Source organism: Ctenocephalides felis, unplaced genomic scaffold, assembly GCF_003426905.1.
Source record: "Ctenocephalides felis isolate EL2017-DRISC unplaced genomic scaffold, ASM342690v1 CF-g0.4_SCAFFOLD_03573, whole genome shotgun sequence".
In the NCBI taxonomy this organism is placed as follows: Eukaryota; Metazoa; Arthropoda; class Insecta; order Siphonaptera; family Pulicidae; genus Ctenocephalides; species Ctenocephalides felis.
Window position 1 is genome coordinate 5,096,890 of NW_020539727.1, and position 21,800 is coordinate 5,118,689.

The 21,800-nt window shown below is 31.1% G+C and overlaps 1 protein-coding gene across 4 annotated transcripts in view; it reads left to right on the top strand.

The window, feature by feature from the left end:
• Window positions 1–21,800, top strand: part of LOC113389412 (sterol O-acyltransferase 1) — a 105,472-nt gene that overhangs the window by 21,918 nt on the left and 61,754 nt on the right. For 3 of the 4 annotated variants that reach the window (XM_026626451.1, XM_026626450.1, XM_026626452.1), the window contains exon 3: window positions 16,798–16,892. In XM_026626451.1, coding sequence (XP_026482236.1) covers window positions 16,798–16,892 — 95 coding nt within the window. Of the gene's footprint in view, window positions 1–1,534; window positions 1,660–16,797; window positions 16,893–21,800 lie in introns of those variants that run through there. The other variant, XM_026626449.1, reaches the window with a different exon arrangement.

Below are 21,800 nucleotides of genomic sequence, written 5' to 3' on the forward strand. Positions count from 1 at the left end.
TCGATTCGTATTGATAAGGAGACGTGCTGATTAGTTTTGGCGGAGGCAGGTCTAGCCGTTTCGAAGATACGGGGCAAAAAGCGCTTAAACGGTAACTCAGTTTTTTAAGAGTACGGAGCGTCCGATTTTAATGATTCAAAAAACATTTTATTTGTATTGACAAGATGAAGAAGTGATCAGATTATCAGATATTTTATAGAGATTTTAACAATAAGTATAAATTTTGTTTACATTCTTATCGGTTCCGTACCAATGTTTATCCGTTAGACGGCAACGCGGCGCTTACGCGCTTCGATATTTTGTCTCTATGCGGTTGAAGCAGTACGATTGCTTTGAAAAAAAGTTCAGAATTTCCAAAATATTTCAAAATAAAGAAAACTTTTTTTTCAAAAAAGGTAAATTTTCCCAAAATATATAGTTTCTCAAAAATCTAATTTTTTCAAAGTAAAATTTCTTCAAAAATGTTAATCTTTTTAAAAGAAAATAATTATTAGTACGGGAAGTTCCAGCAATTTGCCTTAGGCACGATGCCCTAATTGCTTTAAGACAGAACTCCACTTACAGCTAGTTAAATACTATAGATTTTAATGTATATAAAAGTTTTGTTTTTTTTTTAATTTCAATAATTATTACAACTGTTAATTATTAACATTTAGTAATATTGATAAATAATAACATAAATTTAAATAAATAAAAGTGCAAAAGATAAAATTTACATGAAAATAATATCCGTAATATGATTTGATATAAAATATAAGTAAATAATAATAAAAATAAATTAATAAATAATATAAATAAATTTTCTGAATAATAAAATAATACTAGAAAAATAATAAAATATAACAAAATAACAATAATAAAAATAGTAAGATAATAATAATAATAATAATAATAATATAATGTTAGCGTTTCCAAATAATTATTAGTACGGGAAGTTCAAGCAATTTGCCTTAAGGTACGATGCCCTAATTGCCTTAAGACAGAATTCCACCTACAGCTAGTTAAATACTATAGATTTCAATGTATATAAAAGTGACTTCTAGTTCTTATTATAGACGGTCAAAGTGTTGACCATGTACTATAGGGTACATAAATAGCTATTTATATTCATATTAGTGTATTAAAAACCAGCTTTTTTAATATTACAAGCAGACAGACACTCCAATATTTATATGTTTATTCTCCCCCAGCTCTCATACTATCCCGGTCTGTTGTGTTTTGAAATATCCAGCTCTCCATTTATTTTGATTAAACCCCTCACGCCATTGGTCAATTTGGATTTGTTTTCATAACTTTTGTCCGATATATAATATATAATGCTGATTCAAATCTGAAAAGGAACTAGTAGTAGTCGTTCGGTGCGATTAGACGGATTATCGGGCTCATCGTTCACACATTAACAGACATGGATGATTTGATAATCGAACGGACGAGGATATCTTGATTTAATTATAAGTTGTTATCGTAGTTTCAAACACGTGTTTTTTGTAATAGAATCATAAAAGATTATTTTATAAAAGTTGGATTTTTAGGAAGGTAATAGTGCGCAAGGTGTTTATTTCCAGTGGTCGAATTCGAAGTTAAGTGCAGTGTAATTTGACTCAATTTCTGCAAATTGGAAGATGGCTGCTACTAACAATAACGAACCCGATTGCCAAAGTAAGTGCATAATAACTTTTCTTGCATAATCCTTATCCTTTATCTATGTAGTCTGACCATTTGATCGCCTGTACCCATGTTTTTTTTGCTATTTTATTAATTTAATTTTTTACGGTTTTAAATGAGTAACTTTCAACCTTGTGCAAGAATTTTGAGCTTGACTGGTGGTCAAATAGACTTTACTATGATGAACATTGTATTTAATGTTCGAATGCTTTTTTTTCAGCTTTTTTTCAGAAGCGAAATTTGTGCAGTTATTATGATTATTATAAAATTACTATCTGTTTAATATTAATTATAAATAAGCTTGACAAGAGCCTGAAATAATATCTATTATTATTGATTACGGCTTGCTTATGAACAAAATAAATAAATAAATAAATCGTTTTTTGATTTATTTTAACAGTCTGTTACAAAAACGTAGAAGATTTTACTGTAATCTGAACCCAATATTTTAGGACTCCAAAACATCTAAAATTTTTATATATTAACTGCAACTTGCTTGTGCATTTTTATTATAACACTCATACATTTTCAACTTCCCGTATTGGGCCAGAAATCTAAAATGAGATTTTTTTCTTTAGGAGGTTTCTGAACATTTTGTCATACCTCAGATAAATTAGATGTGTGTGTGTTTCGTCGACTTTTTCGGGAGTACCGCTCAACCGATTTGAATGGTTTAAAAACATTCGATTCCTTTTGATAAGGAGATGTGCTGATTAGTTTTTGGCAAAGGCAGGTCTAGCAGTTACGGAGATAAAGAGCAAAGAGTGCAGAAAATAGAAATCGAGTTTTTGAAGAGAACAGAGCATCCGATTTGAATGATACATAAACATTCAATTCGTAAGGACGGGGAGAAGTGGTGTTTCGTTTTTGGTAAAGGCAGGTCCAATTGTATTTGAGATACCGAGCTAAATGTGCAAGAAATAGCTGTTTTTGAATGCTTTTGGAAAAAATCGTTATTTCAATTTTTTTTTTCATTTTTTTTTTCAAAAATTTTTTTGTATGTCGTAAATAATTCAGATTTTAATTTTAATTTTCACTCATATACTTCAAACAAATATTTTTATCTTTGCAATTCAGTTTATATAATAATTATAAATATTTGACAATGTTACAATATTTATAATAGTCTATTTGAAAACACTTAATATTCCTCGAACATTCGTTACGGTACAGGAAGTTCCAGAAATTTGCCTTGGGGCACGATTCCATACACAACTAGTTTAATGTTTTTTGTTTAAGGGGGCATTCTAGTGTAGAGGTATGAATTTTAGGTTATTTTTAAATCATCGTAAACTAGTGGTGTGTGGCATTGTGCCTTAAGGCAAATTGCTCGAGCATCCCGTACCGTAACGAAATTTTCGAGGATCATCAAATGTTTTCAAATAGATCATTATAAATTATGTAACTTTCATTATTCTTACTGTTATAGACAAAATATAAGAGATTATGAATTGGACGACGACGTTTATATATGTACTAGAAAAAAGTAAATGAACAAAATTTTATCAATCGGATTTAAAATGAAGGACATTGTTTAATATTCATAAGAATTATATAAAATGAATTGATAAGTTAAAGTTACTTATTTAAAGTATATAAGGGAGCTTGAAAACTTATCCAGAATTAAAATTAGAATCCTAATTATTTTCGATATACAAAAAAATGAATATTGAAAAAAAAATCTAGAAGCTATTGTTTCGTCAACACAAGCAGAAAGTTTCTTGATTCATTCTCTTTCTCTCAAAAAGTGCTATTTTTTTAACCATTTAGGTCCGTATCTTCGAAACCTTTGCCAAAAACTAATAACCACTTCTCCCAATCAATACTAATTGAATGTTTTTTAGATTATTCAAATTGGATGCTGCTTTCTCTCGAAATCTCGATTATATTTTCCTGCACTCCTTGCTTCGTATCTCCCTAAAGGCTAGACCTGCTTTTGCCAAAAACTAATCTGCACGTCTCCCTATCAATAGGAATCGAATGTTTTTTGAACCATACAAATCGGTTGATTCGTGCGCCCGAAAATGTGGACGTAAGCTTGTATTCATACATATATACACACGCACATACACATCATTTTTTTTAATGTATGGAACAATGGAATAGTTCTGGTACAGTAATTAAAAACCATCGTTTTTGTCAATTATTAAGATAGTGATATATGTCAGGAAATAATTTCTTAATATATATTATGTTCCCGAAGGAGAAGTTTGTTTTCATCAAAAAATCCGAGTCGCTAATTTTATGTTGTCTCGTTTCAAGCTATTCTGAATCGTATGAGACCAAATTTGGAAAAAGTATGTGTATGTGAACAGATTTTCCGTAATCGACGTCTTCTCAAAAAGGACTGGGCCGATTTCAAAAATTTAAAAGCCATTCGATGTGTCTTGATGAGAACTATCGTTTATCAATTTTGCGCGACGATCAGCCAAGCCGTTTTCTTGAAATTAACTTTTGAAAAAAAATGTCGATTTTTATGAAACTTTCTGGCAATAAATATCATGGTCTTATATAACATACTAAAATATTATGGCCCTACGACAAATAGTTTAATGTTAAAAATTCATTAAAGTTTGAGAAAATATTATAGTCAAATTTTGTGCCAAAAGCATGTGTCTGTGCAATACAATTAATATAATTACAGTTATTTTAAATGTGTTCGAGAAATTCTATTCGAAATCACAATGTTTAGATTTAATTGAAAGCGATAACTTTATTTTTGAAATAAACAATTGAAAATTTTACCTATATATCTAAATTTTAATTTCTTACATATTTTGGGAAGTTCATGCAACTTGCCTTATGGCTAAATACCACTTTCAACTAGTTTTCTGTTTTTTATTTAATATTTTTGACATTGCAATCTAATTAAGTCATTAAGTTCTAACATATAAATTACAAATTCAAATCTTATTATCTACGTTAAATAGATAATCAAATCGAAGTTGAAATAAAATCTTTGAACATTAACATCTGTGCAAATAAGAATTTAAGCGATCATGATGGTAATATAATCTTATAATTATAAAATATAATTATCAATGAATTTATATTGTTTATTCGATCAGATTGCACATATCACATTAGCAATATTTTAAAATTGCTGTTACCATGTTGATGCAGGTCATGTGCGTAACTCTTATCCTTCGAATTATCAATAACATTTATAATGTTATGTAATTTTGTCATGTCATCGAGCACTTTACTAAATCATAGGATTTTTGACTTTCGATTTTTTTGATTTTCGAACTTTTGAAAATTTCTACTTCGTACCCGATTCGGGCAGCCTGGTGTCAAGCTGTAGCGATATCGGTTTTCAATAAGAAATATAGCTTTCAAATGAAAATAGCCCCTTCCCGATTTTGGCATTGCTGCAACGATAAAAAAATCATCAATTTAGAGAAATTATGAGAAATCTGAAATTGTAATAATAAATTCATCACATAAAGATAGGACAACCGTTTGGTTTGCCATGTATCAAGCCTCGTTTAAGAAGTAATCACACATCATAGGACTCGTTTAGCCCCGATTGCTATTATTGGGGGCGCCTCGGGCAGCCTGATGTCAAGCAGTAGTGATATAGGTTTTCAATTGGAAATATAGGTAGCAATATGTTTTCAAATGAAAATGGCTTTAGGCCGGCATTGCTGCATCAATAGAACAAGCATCTTGCATATACAGAAGTTGTGAGAAATCAGAAATTGTAATAATAATTCGTGATGAGCATAGCTCATTGGTAGCGTGTTCGATTCACACGACAGGGATCTTCGGATCAAATCCTGTCAATGACTTAGAATTTATGAAATAAACTAGCTGTAAGTGGAATTCTGTCTTAAGGCAATTAAGGCATCGTGCCTTAAGGCAAATTGCTGGAGCTAATCTCTAAAAAATATCTGATAATTTGATGTGCATATATCTAATGATCATTTTTGACCGCCAAATGCCTTTTTTTTTACTTTTTTTATTAGATCTCCGAAACCGCTAGACCTGCCTTTATGAACATTTGATCGGTTCTTCACCTTGTCAATACGAGTAAAATGTTTTTTGAATTATTAAAATCGGACGCTCCGTTCTCTTAAAAACTGAGTTACCGTTTTTGGCACTTTTTGCCCCGTATCTTCGGAACGGCTAGACCTGCCTTCGCCAAAACCTAATCAGCACGTCTCCTTATCAATACGAATCGAATTATTCAAATCGGTTGATCGGTGTTCCCGAAATCGTCGACGAAAATTTGTATCCGCACACACACACACACACACACACACATCCATTTTTTCTAAGGTATGCCAAAATATTCAGAAACCTTTGAAACGTCGAGAAATCATTTTCGATTTTTTTGCGATTACTATAACTTGCCCTACGGGAAGTTAAAAATGTGTAGAAATCAAATAAAATTGTAATTGTTAAATAGAATTTGAATAAAAATTAAGAAAATTAGGATTAACAGAACAGAATATTGGAACTTGAAAGAAGAATGAAGAAAAAAAATGGAATAAAGCTGAAAGTTAAATAGAATTAGGAATTTGAAAAAAAAGAGCAAGAATAGAAAAAAATAAGAGGAAAAATTAAGAAGAATATAGAACAGGATACATAAATAGATTGAAATGATATAAATTAGAATGTAAATAAATAAAAATGTTGTAGGTGGCTAAATGCTCAGAGTAAGCGAGGCCAAATAAAATTAAAAAAAATAAATAATAATAATTTCATCATAATATAGATAGGACAAACGTTTGGGTTGCCATGTATCAAGCCTCGTTTAAGAAGTGATCGCACTTCATACGACTCGTTTAGTTCTGATTGCTATTATTGGAGGTGCCTCGGGCAGCCTGATGTCAAGCAGAAGTGATATAGCTTCTTAATTCAAAATATAGATAGCAATATGTTTTCAAATGAAAATGGCTTCAGGCCGGCATTGCTGCATCAATAAAAAAATCAACAGCACGTATACAGATATTGTATACTATTAGTAATGAAAAAATTATAGGACAACCGTTTGGGTTGCCAAGTATGTAACTTAATTTAAGAAGTGAGTACACCAGCTTATAGGGCTCGTTAAGTTCTGATTGCTAGTATTGTTCTGATATATAATCCATAAGTTCAGATAATTAACTTTCCGAAGAAGTTTGTTTCCATCAAAAAATCCGATTCGCTAATTTTATGTTTCTCGACCTTTCAAGCCATTCTGAATCGAATGAGACCAAATCTGGAAAAAGTATGTGTGTGTATGTATGTGAACAGATTTTTTATTTTATAAGCGATGACTATGAATAACAACAGTGGCGTCGGAACCAAATTTTTGATGGGTGGGCTCGTTTTTTTTTTTTTTTTAGATAGGCAGCCAGTGGTCTCATTTTTTTTTAGAGATATTAGCCCATATAATTTTTTGAAATTGATGGGTGGGCTGAGCCCCCCCATCAAAATTCATGGGTGGGCTCAAGCCCACACAGCCCACACGGTTCCGACGCCACTGAATAACAATGATATGCATTTTATTAATTCACAATATTTATTGTGAATATATAAATATTCAATTAATATTCAATTTATTACTTAATAGAAATTGACTTTTGTTCCACATATTATAATTTATAATTAAAATGATTTGGTCGAAGCAGATCTACTAGTTAAAACTAAATTTTAACCAGGCGGTTTAGGAAGACTCCTTAAATCGTCGGGAAACCGGGGTAAATTGCCCCGTATGGGGTAAAAATGGATTTTTTGGGGCAAAAAATATGTATATTTTATTTATATTTACTGTATTTGCTACGTAGTTGACCATATGGGGGTAATCCCTCTTCGCCATGGTGATAATATGAGCTTAGACTAAAATATTTTGGTAATGATTAAAAAAGTTCCCCGACCGTTGCCTCAAATCAATTCCTACTAAGTAAAGTCAATTGCTATTAGTATTAAATAAGTTCCTTAATTTATTAGTATTAAAAAAATCCTAAGATTTAAATATTAATTGAATATTTTATATCCAAAATAAATTTTTGAAATAACTTAATTTTTACAAGTTATTGCTAAAATCAAAATTTGTTGTAAGTGGAATTTTGCATTAAAGCAAATTGACTTAATTTATAAGAAACCACATTTAGAAACTAAAAAAATTGTAGCGATGAAATTTTGCAATTTACACTTCATGGTCTATTAATCCAAAGTTTGAACGCATATTAAGTATTATATTGAAACAACTTTTTGTAGGGCCATATTATTTAATAATGTTCATTGAGACCACGACTTCTTATTGTTAGATTTATCAAAATCATCAAATTTTATTTCAATTGGTGGTGCATGGCATCATGCCTTAAAGCATTTTTTTTTAAATTGTGCATGGTGCCTTTCCGTACCATATTTTTTTTAAATATCAGAATTTTCAGAATTAAAAACTTGGAAATATTATTTTTTTAAACATTTTTAAAAATATTGAAGGCTCGGAAATTTTTTGAATTTTTTTTGAAAGTTTTTGATACCCAATATTTTTAGTTGCTATCAAAAATAATCTGATTTCGACCGGCAAAATGCAGTTTCCAAATTTTGGGGGAACGTTTTTTCTGTATTTCCAAAACCGCTAAATTATGTTGTTGCAAAAATTTAATAAATTCTTAATTACGTCAATACTTTTAAAATGCTATCTGAATCATTCAAATCGGATGCTCTCAAAGTTGACATTTTCTGCACTCTTTGCTCCGTATCTGCGTAACGGCTTTACCATCCTTTGCTAAAAACTAATCAGCACATTTCCTTATCAATAGGAATCGAATTATTATTGAATCATTTAAATCGGTTGATTTGTGCTACCGAAAACGTGGACAAAAAATTGTATCCCGACATACGCAAAAACACACACTCACATTCACACTCAAATACATGCTACTTTTTCTAGGGTATACCAAAATATTCAGAAACCTCTGAAACCTAAATATATGCAAAAATGTTTAAATAATATATTTAAATTTTTAAACTCAATTCAGCATTTCAGCATTTTAGCATTTCAGCATTTTCGTTGAAAACATGAACAAAAAAAAATTAACACTTTTCTGCTAATTTTAAAGAAGCGACTCGAACGATCTATTATCTTACCTTGCTAAACTAATCAACACAAAAGTCTTTATCGAGTTTCATCAATTGGCTTTAGTGCAGTCGTTGTTGATGAAATATCAAATTTCACATATATAAACAGATATACATTTTCAAAAAGAAAAAAAATTCTCAAAAATTTACTATTCAGTTTTCAAAATATATTAAAGCTTTTTTAAAAATTTTAATTTTTGGTACGGAAAGTTCCAGAAATTTTTCTTAAGGCATGATGCCTTAAAAATCGATTTTTTAAGTTTTCAAAATAATGGTAAAACTTTTTATAAAATTAATTTTTGATACGGGAAGTTCCAGCAATTTTCTTTAAAGAACTATGCCCCATGTACCACTAATAGTTGAAAAAAAATTAGTAATATGTTGTACATTTAGAAATCAAAATTGTGAACAATACACAAGTAATTAAACAATAATAACTTGTGCGTTGAGTCGATTATTTTGTATAATCAGAGAATATTCATTTTTTTACAATCAAATCTATTACTATGAAACGAGTACACAAAAACAATTACTCCCAATTTATATTTAAAAAGGAAGATCATTGACCTTTAGATGTTTTGAACTGCGTTTTAAATGCGTTTTTGTTATCAAAAACATTTCAAAGTTCCTCTGATAATGCTCTAGTAGTGCTTCATAGAACTGACCTTAAGATGACTAAGGAAATTTTTAGAAGACTCATAATTTGTACGTCAACTTATCACGTATTATTATTTGTCGAAATTCACACTTACTAAATATAGTTACAAATATTTATGAGTAATTGATATCATGCAATTATGATATCCGTTTTTGCTTGAAACTATGAATCAAAATTCCGTTCCAGTTGATAGATAAAATCCACTTGAGAACTGCGGTGCAAAAAGGCAATAGAAAAACATTTCATGCTATTTTTAACTTCCCGTAGGGTAATTATAGTAATGGGCCGAAAATCGAAATCGAAAATGTTTACATTTCTCGACGTTTTGAAGGTTTCTGAACATTTTGGTATACCTCAGAAGAAATGGATGTGTGTGTGCGTGTTTTGTATGTCCGCATTTTTTCGTCCACGTTTTCGGGCGCACGGATCAATCGATTTGAATGGTTTAAAAAACATTCGATTCCTATTGGTAGGGAGATGTGCTGATTAGTTTTTGGCAAAGGTAGGTCCAACCGCTATGGAGATAAAGAGCAAAGAGTGCAGCAGTTTCAAATCGAGTTTTTGAGAGAACGGAGCATCCGATTTGAATGATTCAAAAACATTCAATTTGTAATGATTGGGAGAAGAGGTGATTAATTTTGGCAAAGGCGATTTTGACTTTTCCAAACTTCTGCTTTTATATTTCTGGTCCTGTACTTCGGCTTTCAGTTCCCTGTATTTTCTATTCTCGTATAAGTCGTCAACCATGTAGATGCTTGTTCTTCCCAATCATTTCACTTTTTCTATTTTACCTTCAACCATGTCATGTGAAAGGCGCTCTTTTTGCATAATGGGTCCGATCCAGTTTCCATCTTTTATAATACTGGTGCTCATTAGGAATGACGATAAGAAATACTGTTTTTTTTCTTTTGATCGATTTTTGTACACAATAATCACAATATTTGTAAGACTTCTGTGAGCTATAGTGATAATGCGTCTTCTCACCTATGTAACTTTTCTACAATGTAACCCAAAGTTGTCCTATCTACAGTCAGTCAAGTAAGAGCGTGGCCGACTTTAACGACAGTTAATGAAAGATTTAGGTCTAATTCTTTTGTAAGCCGATAAAGTGAAGCTTTGTCCTTAATGCATTGTCAACAAGGGTTTAGTTGTCGTTGATATTTTGAGAAAAAATCACGTTAAACGCCATGAGTACTAAGTTACGCGTCGCGCTACGAGTCTGCGCTCTTTTTCATCAACCCAAAAGGTCCCCAAATGTCGCAATTAGCCACTGAAAAAGTTGAAGGCATTTGTACAGAATTAGATACACCTATATACTCGTAAAGTTGCTAAAAATGTCGATGATTTATCAGAACGTGGTTCAAATAAAAAAGGAGAAAAAAGAACAGTAAATGTGTTTTTGCGGAATCCTGCTTAAACACTGCAGCAAGAACGAGCAAAAGTAATGACAAATGTTTAGAAATATCTACAAAAATATCTACAAAACTATCTGAACCTTTCTTCGTATTCATGATCTGAAATGGCGCAACACCATGCGGAAGCCTCTGACGACTGGAAAACATGTGCTTCTTTTACGCTTGGGCACATGGAAATATTGATAAAGATTTTGAAAATGTCATTTTTACTGATGAATGTTCTATATGAACACGTACTGCCCTCATCGAGCCTTTAAATTAAAATACGAGCCGTCAGACTAGAATAATCCGTTAAATGAGTCAAAAGTTAGTAAAAAGCAGGCGTCGGAGATGCCAGCCAATTGTCGACTTCGGTGGTAACTGGACATATATTGACCAAATTGCATCATTGCTTGTAACGTATACAAGGCATATATAAATAATAAAGTTTCATAAAATAATTATTTTTATTAATTAACACGGTCACGCTCTTACTTGACCGACTGTACTTGATGCATTTTTTTTATTAAAGTAAAACCCAGAGGTTGTCCATTATTTAATAGTCATGATACAATATAAGTTTTTGCAGCAATGCCAGTAATTTTAATCTATATTTTCAAATGAAAACTTGAGATGGAAATGGAATCTACAGCCTTTCGGGATGCAAAGGCAAAGCTTTTACTACAAAGCTACAGAAAAAACGCAATTTGAATATTTGAATAGCAATTAGAACAAATTGTAAGAGTTCTATAAGCTGTTGTGATGGTGCTCCTTAACTACACGTTTTTTTAGAAAGCAACCCAATGGTCGTCATATTTAATTTGATACGTGTTATATTAGAAGGCAACCAAAGTTAGCATTGGTTGTCTTTCTCTAATAGTGATTAAATAATTTAACTTGGCATCTATAGCTTCATTTCAACAAAAATGCCTATTATTATTGCTTGATATCAGGTTATTGTCAGTTCAGGTGAAAAATAAACATGTAATATAACAGTAGGTTTTTTCAGGCATCCATCCAACTATTAATTAATTGTTTACTTTCCGAATAAGTTCGTTTTCACAAAAAAATGTCAAGTGACTCTTGATCGTGTGAGACCAAATTTGGAAAATGTGTGTATATGCTCGCGCGTGTGTGTATAAGCGATTTTTGACCTTACTTTCTTCGTTTTTTCAGAAAAGGTTACGCGATGAGGCCTTTTTTGGAATTTTGAGGAAATAGACCAAGAGCCCGTGGGCGGATGACAGTATGTATTTTACGACACCTGAGATTTTGTGCATCGATTCCTCTATAACTATCATACATGAGATGGGGACTGACTAAGCCCAAACTGGCGGACACAGCTACTGCGCAGCTGGTAAAGGTACCTTTTTTTCGACCATATCCGAACCATTTTACGACGGTTGCCGTTTCGAAAATTTGAAAATATAATATTATTACTATCGTAAAATAACAATGGCAGACGATTATCGCGCGGTCAACATGGTGGCAGACGATTTTGAAAATGCAGAAAAAAATTTTTTTGAATGTATTTTATGATGTCTGCCATTTACATATTTTATTCCTTATAGTATCAAAACCTTATATTTATCACGGCAGACGTGTACCTGGCGTACTAACATCAGCAGAGTTAAAAAACTCAGCTACCATCTGGCCTGATAGTATGCATAAATCTTCACGTTTTAAACGGATAAAAGCAATTTTTTCATAATGATAATAGAAATTATTATTTTTTAGTCTATATGTGACATTCAATAATGTTGATGAGCGGAAAAAAACATTTTTTTACGCTAAATTCATAAAGATTAAAGTATACAAACGATAACAACAATTATTGTAATCATTATTCAATTTTTTTATTTATTTTAGTCTAATTTCAAAATGTTGTATAAAAATAAAGTTATACATTATTATATTATATATATATATATATATTCCTAATATAGTTATAGTGGCTCTTAATAATTGTTGATAAAGTACGGGATTGAACTTGCACCAAAATTTAGAATTTTTCTGCTGAATTCTTTATTGACGTTGTAAGCTTTATAGTTAATAATGAATAGTTTGTACCTTCCAACAACCACGTCATTAGGTCTTTTTGCATTATATATTTGGCAAATAATTTAGGTGGTTTTCTATTAAATTTTCTTCTTTGCTAAACCGTGTGTAGCAAACCCTTGTTGAAGACCGATATTTTTTATTTAAATTTTGTTAATTTATTTGAATTTTTGAGACTGCCAATTGTACAAGGTTGCTAATCAAAAATGTCCAATCGCGTGTTGTTGAAGATTTTTGTTGTACTTCCCATGAAGAACCTGACACAAACGCGCGTAACATCGCTGAGTATATCGTTCCAATATTTTAGGACCTTCGATACTGCAAAATATCAGTATAATATTGGTAATATGATTTGGTAATATGAGATAACTAAGAAATATAGTGATTCAAATATTTGGATGCTAAATGGGGTTGAAAATAACCAGAGATATATTAACATTACGAAGTTGTTTGCCAAAAGTTCAATTTGTTGTTACGCTTTTACTGGTTGTGATTTCAATCCAGCCTTCTTTAACAAAGAAAAAAAAGACCTTACAATTCTCTAAAAAAAATCGATCTTCAACAAACGTTTGCTACACTTGGTGAAGAAAATTTAACAAAGAACCCCCATACAAGATCTTTTTAATACTTTTCAGCTTTTATATTATTATTATTTTTAATTTTTTTAAGTATGGTCGAAGAATCTCGTCTTTATCAAACATCTTTAGTTGGATTTTGAAATAATTTTGATTTTACAATTGACTTATTATTTTATAGAATCTGATTCAGCGGATGACGAGGAATCATCAAAAGAGAGATATGGCTCCGAGATGATGACAAATAAAGTACATATATATATATATATATATATATATATATATAAATATATAATAATGTATAACTTTATTTTTATACAACATTTTGAAATTAGACTAAAATAAATAAAAAAATTGAATAATGATTACAATAATTGTTGTTATCGTTTGTATACTATAATCTTTATGAATTTAGCGTAAAAAAATGTTTTTTTCCGCTCATCAACATTATTGTATGTCACATATAGACTAAAAAATAATAATTTCTATTATCATTATGAAAAAATTGCTTTTATCCGTTTAAAACGTGAAGATTTATGCATACTATCAGGCCAGATGGTAGCTGAGTTTTTTAACTCTGCTGATGTTAGTACGCCAGGTACACGTCTGCCGTGATAAATATAAGGTTTTGATACTATAAGGAATAAAATATGTAAATGGCAGACATCATAAAATACATTCAAAAAAATTTTTTTTCTGCATTTTCAAAATCGTCTGCCACCATGTTGACCGCGCGATAATCGTCTGCCATTGTTATTTTACGATAGTAATAATATTATATTTTCAAATTTTCGAAACGGCAATCGTCGTAAAATGGTTCGGATATGGTCGAAAAAAAGGTACCTTTACCAGCTGCGCAGTAGCTGTGTCCGCCAGTTTGGGCTTAGTCAGTCCCCATCTCATGTATGATAGTTATAGAGGAATCGATGCACAAAATCTAGGGTGTCGTAAAATACATACTGTCATCCGCCCACGGGCTCTTGGTCTAAAAGAGATTCTCGTTTTTATAAGGGATTCCTAACCAATTTTGAAATTCAAAAACTATTCGTATAATATCATTTAGGCATTGTGCTAATTAGTTTTTGGCACAGATTTTTATTAACTTCCCGAAGGAGAAGTTTATGTTTTCTTCAAAAAATCCGAATTGCTAATTTTGTTTTCTTGACGTTTCAAGCCATTCTGAATCGAATGAGACCAAATTTGGAAAAAGTATGTGTGTGTGTATGTGTGTGTGTGCGTGTATGTGAACAGAGTTTTTGCCGTAAATCGACGTTTTTTCGAAAACGGCTGGACCGATTCCAAAAATTTAAAAGCCACTCGATGTATCTCGATGAGGACTATTGTTTGTCAATTTTGTGCAATGATCGGCCAAGCCCTTTCTTTATAAATCGAAGAAACGTGAAAAATTTTTCGTCTATGTTTTAGCCCGCAATTCTGAATCGATTTTGAAAATTCAAAAACCGTTCGAAAGATATTGGTTGGGAATCGTGCTGATTAGTTTTTGGTAGAGATCGGCCGGGCCGTTTTCTTGTAATGAAGTTTTCAAAAAAAAAATTTCGACGATTTTTGTTTATTTTTTTGACGTTAGATACCATAGTCTTCTAGATCATACTAAAATATTACGGCCCTACGACAACTGGTTTAGCTTTAAAAATTCGTCAAAGTTTGCAAAAATTAGTTTGGTCTTTTTGGCATTTGTCAAAATTAGAACTTTTATCGACGTTTGCTTAAAAACGTCTGAACCGATTTCAGATATTTAAAAAGCATTTGATGTACCTCGATAAGGATTATCGCTTCTCAGTTTTGTGCGACGATCGGCCTAGCCGTTTCTTTGTAATTTGAAAAAAAGTGTTAAACCTTTCGTCTACATTTAAGCTCATACTACCGAACTGATTTTAAAAAATCAAAAACTGTTCGAAAGATATTAGTTGGGAATGATACTGATCAGTTTTAGGTGAAAATCTACCGAGCCGTTTTCTTGTAATTAACTGTTGAAAAAAAAATTAAGCCGATTTTTATGGAACTTTTTTTGGCGATATATATCATGGTCTTATAGAACTTACTGAATTATTACGGCCTTACGACAAGTAGTTTAATTTCAAAAATTCATCAAAGTTTGAGAAAATGAGTAGTTGTTTTGACGTTTGTTAAAAATAAAATTAGATGATTTAGTTGATATAACAATAGTGTACTTGGTCTTGAACATAGTAAACCATTAAAGTCCTACGGAAACTGGTACAATTATAATTATTGATTAATTAAAATTATTGATTTTCGAAAATTTGCTTTTATAAAATACTCCGAGTTAACGTGTTCGTTCGTTCGTTTGCAATGATGTGTAATAAATCCACTCGCAATACTTATAATCACTCATAAATCAATTTATTTTTTATTGATTAAGTCAATTATTTAAACATATCGGTAAGTTCATGTAACTTGCCTCAAGGCTAACTACCAATACCAACTAGTTAAGCTTTTTTTTGACGATATATATATATATCTTATAGAACTCTCTTTTCTCAACCCTTTCCACTCGCTAATTCCCAGATTTACATGAATTTTGCTGCCGAAGCGGCGGCATCCGAGTGGAAGGGGTTAAAGTATTACGGCCTTACAAGTCGTTAAATTTCAAAAATTCAACAAAGTTCGGAAAAATGAGCAGCATTATTTTGAAGTTGGTCAAAATTAGACTTTTCATCAACGTATTCTCAGAAACGGTCGAGTTTATTTCAAAAATTCAAAAGTTACAATTAGTTTTTTAATACGATAGACTGCGTCATTCATTTAGAATCCGCAGAAAAGTTCCAAATTTTTAGACAAAGATCGGCCTGCCTGTTTCTTCGTAATTGTTAAAAAATGAATTTTATCGATGATTAATGAATCTTTTATCGCATGGCGATAGAATACCTGGTAGACAAAATATTATAGTTCTAAGAAAAATATTTCAATTATAAGAATTAATTAAATTTATTATTAGGCTGATTATTAAACCTCAAACCTCATAAACCTCAAACCTAATTATTAATTTTTGTGCCAAAAACCGTAAGACTATACTAGAATCGTAGAATCCTAAATAAAATTTTATTATAATTTTATTTGATTGATTAAAATTACTAAATCAGTTGTTGGTCGAATCGTTTTCAAATAAAACATATTTAATATGAACCTCTGATTACATATTACATGAATCAAAAATACACAAATAATCTTAGATAGTATTTGAAATAAATACAGGATCAACTAGATCTGATAAGATTTTTCATTCATTTGATAAGATTTACACAGGTGTACATTAAAAGTACTTTTCTACATAGTTCTATATGTGTTTATCTGATTACAGAAAGAATCATAACATATTATTTTTTTACAGAAGGTGCAACTATTGAAGCCAAAGTCAAACATGATACTCCAACAGAAGACATTTTGAGGAATATGGCATTTGAGAAAGTTAGAAAAAAAATTGAGGTAATAGAAGTAAAGAAACAATTAATGGAAATATTTTTTTACTATTAATTATAATCATGTAAAACTTCGAGTGAGTGAGTGACAACTTTAGAGTGGCTCAAATTAGTAGGGTACATTACAAACTTTTTTCCATCATCCATATCATTTCAAAAAAAAAGTGAAACTAGTGGGGTGTATGGCATCGTGCTTTAAGACAAATTGCTGGAACTTCCCGTACCGTAACGAAATGTTCGAGGAATTTTGAATGTTTTCAAATAGATTATTATCAATATTGTAACATTGTCTAATATTGATAAGAATTATATAAACTGTATTGCAAAGTTAAAATTATTTGTTTAAAGTATATCAGAACTTTAGTCAGAATTAAAAATAAAATCTGAATTATTTTCGATATACAAAAAAAAAATGATACAATTTTTTTTCCCCAAAATCAATTATTTTGTTAAAACAAGCTGAAAGTTCTTTGAATCATTTAAATTAGACGCTTAGTTCTCTCAAAAACTGCCATTTTTTGTTCATTTAGCTCTGTATCTTCGAAATGGCTGGGCCTGCCAATGCCAAAAACTAATCACCTCTTCTCCCAATCATTACAAATTGAATGTTTTTTAGATCATTCAAATCCGATGCTCCGTTCACTCAAAAACTCGATTTCTATTTTCTGCACTCTTTGCTCTGTATCTCAGAAACGGCTGGACCTGCCTTTGCCAAAAACTAATCAGCTCTTTTCCCTGTCGATAGGAATCGAATGTTTTTTGAACCATTGAAATCGGTTGATCCGTGCGCCCGAAAACGTGACTGGAAATTTGTATCCATACATACATACACACACACACATCCATTTTTTCTGAGGTATGCCAAAATGTTCAAAAACCTTCAAAACGTCGAGAAATGTAAAAATTTTCAATTTCGATTTTCAGCCTATTACAATAACTTACCCTACGGAAAGTTAATAAACCGTGAAAGTGAATATTGAAGCAGCAAAGTTTTTAATAGTTTTTGCTTCTATTTTAACTAAGGGGCCGTTCAAGTATTACGTAAGCACTATAGGGGGCCGGGGGGTTGCTAAATTGCTTATTAACTTCCCGTAAGGTAAGTTATTGTAATGGGCCGAAAATCGGAATTGAAAATTTTTACATTTCTCGACGTTTTGAAGGTTTCTGAACGTTTTGGCATACCTCAGAAAAATGGATGTGTGTGTGTGTGTGTGTGTGTGTGTATGTATGTATGGATACAAATTTCCAGTCACGTTTTAGGGCGCACGGATCAACCGATTTGAATGGTTCAAAAAACATTCGATTCCTATTGATAGGAAAAAGAGCTGATTAGTTTTTCGCAAAGGCAGGTCCAGCCGTTTCGGAGATACGGAGCAAAGAGTGCAGAAAATAGAAATCGAATTTTTGAGAGAACGGAGTATCCGATTTGAATGATCTAAAAAACATTCAATTAGTAATGATTGGGAGAAGTGTTTATTAGTTTTTGGCAAAGGCAGGCCCAGCCATTTTGAAGATACGGAGCTAAATATGTGAAAAATGGCAGTTTTTGAGAGAACTAAGCGTCCGATTTAAATGATTCAAAGAACTTTCTGCTTGTCTTAACAAAATAATCGATTTTGGAAAAAAAAATTTTGTCCCATTTTTTATTTTATTTTTTTTTTACTTTTTTTTTTAGTTTTTTGTATATCGAAAATATTTCAGATTTTATTTTTAATTCTGACTATAGTTCTAATATACTTTACAAATAATTTCAACTCTGCAATTCAGTTTATATAATTCTTATAAATATTAGACAATGTTACAATATTTATAATAATCTATTTGAAAACATTCAGTATTCCACGAACATTTCGTTACGGTACGGAAAGTTCCAGCAATTTGCCTTAAGGCACGATGCCATAATTGCCGCAAGACAGAATACCACTTACAGCTAGTTTTGGGTTGACATGGGGGCAGGGAATTCTGGATGATGATTACGTCATAGGTAGTATTTTTATTTTTGTACATTAATTGCAAAATGTTTACGTAAGCAAGTGGGTAGGGGGTAAAAGCTTTGCTTACTTTTGCTGACAAGGGGGATGGGGGGGGCCGTAAATAATTGTAATAATCTGCTTACGTAATACTTGAACGGTCCCTAACATAAAATATAAGAAATTTTGAATAGACATAGATTTGATAGTTTATAAACTTATTGAAAATTTTGAAGCCTCGAAACTAACTTCCAAGCGATGATTTCATTGGCATATATATACATATATATATACTAGTTGATCCGGCAGACGTTGTCCTGTAGCCATGTCTATAACTCAAAATACTTTTATCATTATTATATTTTTTTTAGAACTATTCCGAGATTACGACGCAATGTAACTTTAAAAATGCTTTCTGCATTTCTTTATTTATTTAACCATTATAATTTACTATGTTAAGTACGTTGACGTACATTTAATAATTTCAATAATTATTCAACTTTCACTTTTTTAATGTATCTTGTTTATTATTATTTATAAAATTTCTTTAATATCTTTAATATCTTTTTTTAATAACAAACACATGAACAACGCACACTGATAGCCATAGATAAGTAAACATAGCTGATAGATACTCTTCTTTTATCTATGGCTGATAGCATAGATAAATCAGCATATGGCTGATAGTCTCCCGTAGTTCATATTTAGTCTGGCGCTGCAGTCACCCACATAGCGAATAACAAAACGAAGTGTCTCATCTTTTTAAGAAAGTACGCTATACTCCAAATGTCAAACAAATTTAATTTAAGTTAAATTCAGTTATTATAGTATTAAAAAGGATTGTTGGTTAAACTAGATTATTATTTAGCATACAATTATTTCGGAATTATTTCAATTATTTCGTAAACGAGTATTAGCAGTACAAAATATTTAAAAATGTCAGAAGAAACAATTATGCCTATGAATAATCAGAAAATTAAAATTGAACCACAAGATTATTCAGAAGAAGACATTAATCGCGAAACTAAGGATGATATTGATGTTTTTGATGATATTGTTAAATTTGAATCGTGTACTGAGGATGATGAAACCTGTTTAGAAAGATTTATGAACTCCGAGGTTACTATCGAAGAAGAAGTCAAACAGGAGTTCGTCGAGACACCAGTTTATGAATGTGACATTTGTAGCAAATTATTTGCAGAATCTGATCAATTGAAAGAGCATATGGTCGATCACAAGCCTAGTAATAGCAGAGAAAGCCCTTTCAAATGCGAAATTTGTCATAAAACTTTCAAACAAAAAGGTTATCTGAAAACTCACATGCTTTTGCATAGTGGAGAACGCCCCTATGAATGCAGTATATGCAAAAAGACATGCACACAATCAAGTAATCTGAAAAAACACATGCTGATGCACAAAGGAATACGCCCCCATAAATGCGACATTTGTAATAAGACATTCACACAATCAAGTAATCTGAAAAAACATATGCTTTTGCATAGTGGAGAACGCCCCCATGAATGCAGTATATGCAATAAGACATTCACACAATCAAGTAGTTTGAAAACACACATGCTGATTCACAATGGAATACGCCCCCATCAATGCAATGTTTGTAATAAGACATTCACAGCATCGAGTGGTCTGAAAGTACACATGCTGATTCACAATGGAATACGTCCCCATAAATGCGACGTTTGTAATAAGACATTTACAGCATCGAGTGGTCTGAAAGTACACATGCTGATTCACAATGGAATACGTCCCCATAAATGCGACGTTTGTAATAAGACATTTACAGCATCGAGTGGTCTGAAAGTACACATGCTGATTCACAATGGAATACGGCCCTATGAATGCAATGTTTGTAATAAGACATTCACCGAATCAAGTGGTCTGAAATGTCACATGCTCGTTCACAATGTAGTACGCCCTTATGAATGCAATGTTTGTAATAAGACATTCTCTCTTTTATGTCGTCTGAAAACACACATGGTGATTCACAATGGAGTACGCCCCCATCAATGCGACGTTTGTAGTAAGAGATTCACAGAATTAGGTAATCTCAAACGCCACATTCAAATTCACAATTGAATGCATCTCCATGAATGTAATTATTTATTTGTAATAATACATTCACACAATTAAGTCTTCTGAAAAGACACATGCTTATTTATCCCAGAAAGCATCCTTATAAATGTGAAATGATTTTAATGATTTGAACAGACACATGCCACTTCATAGTCGGAAATAAAATAATAATCAATAAAATATAAACATGTTTCTTCAATAGAATTTAAATATTAGGCAAAAAAGTTACAAAATATTCTTGCATGTAATATTACATTATTGTATATGTAATCATACATTATATATATAATGTATGAATAGTAGAAAATAAACAGTAACATATCACATTATATGCATTTATTGATAAACAAGGCAATTGTTACTTATTATATCACTTTATTGGTTCTTTAGTTTAAAATTTGTTTGATGATTTTTATGATATTTGTATGACGATAGATTTTGTAGTCTGAAGCATAATAAAATATTGGGTTGTATCAGAAAAATTCATTTTTTACAGATACGGATACAGTATATATGTTTGGCGCAGATGAACAGTCTTGCGCATCGAACATACCCTATATATTTCAATTTAACAGATTATTTTTTAACTAATGCAGTCGTGTTTTGCCTTACTTTACTAAATAACAATACAAAAAAAGCTACTTAATCAAAAATTCTTTAAAAGTTTTATTGCGTCAAAAATGTTTTACAGCAAACACTTTTTATGTGGCTACTGAATTGCAATTTTGGAAATGGCACTCATAAAACTATTTGATTCAAATGAAAAAAAAAAAACGACCCTTAACAGTACACATTTTATATGCTTATTTTGAGCACTATAAAACCCCATAAATAATTATATTAAAATATATATA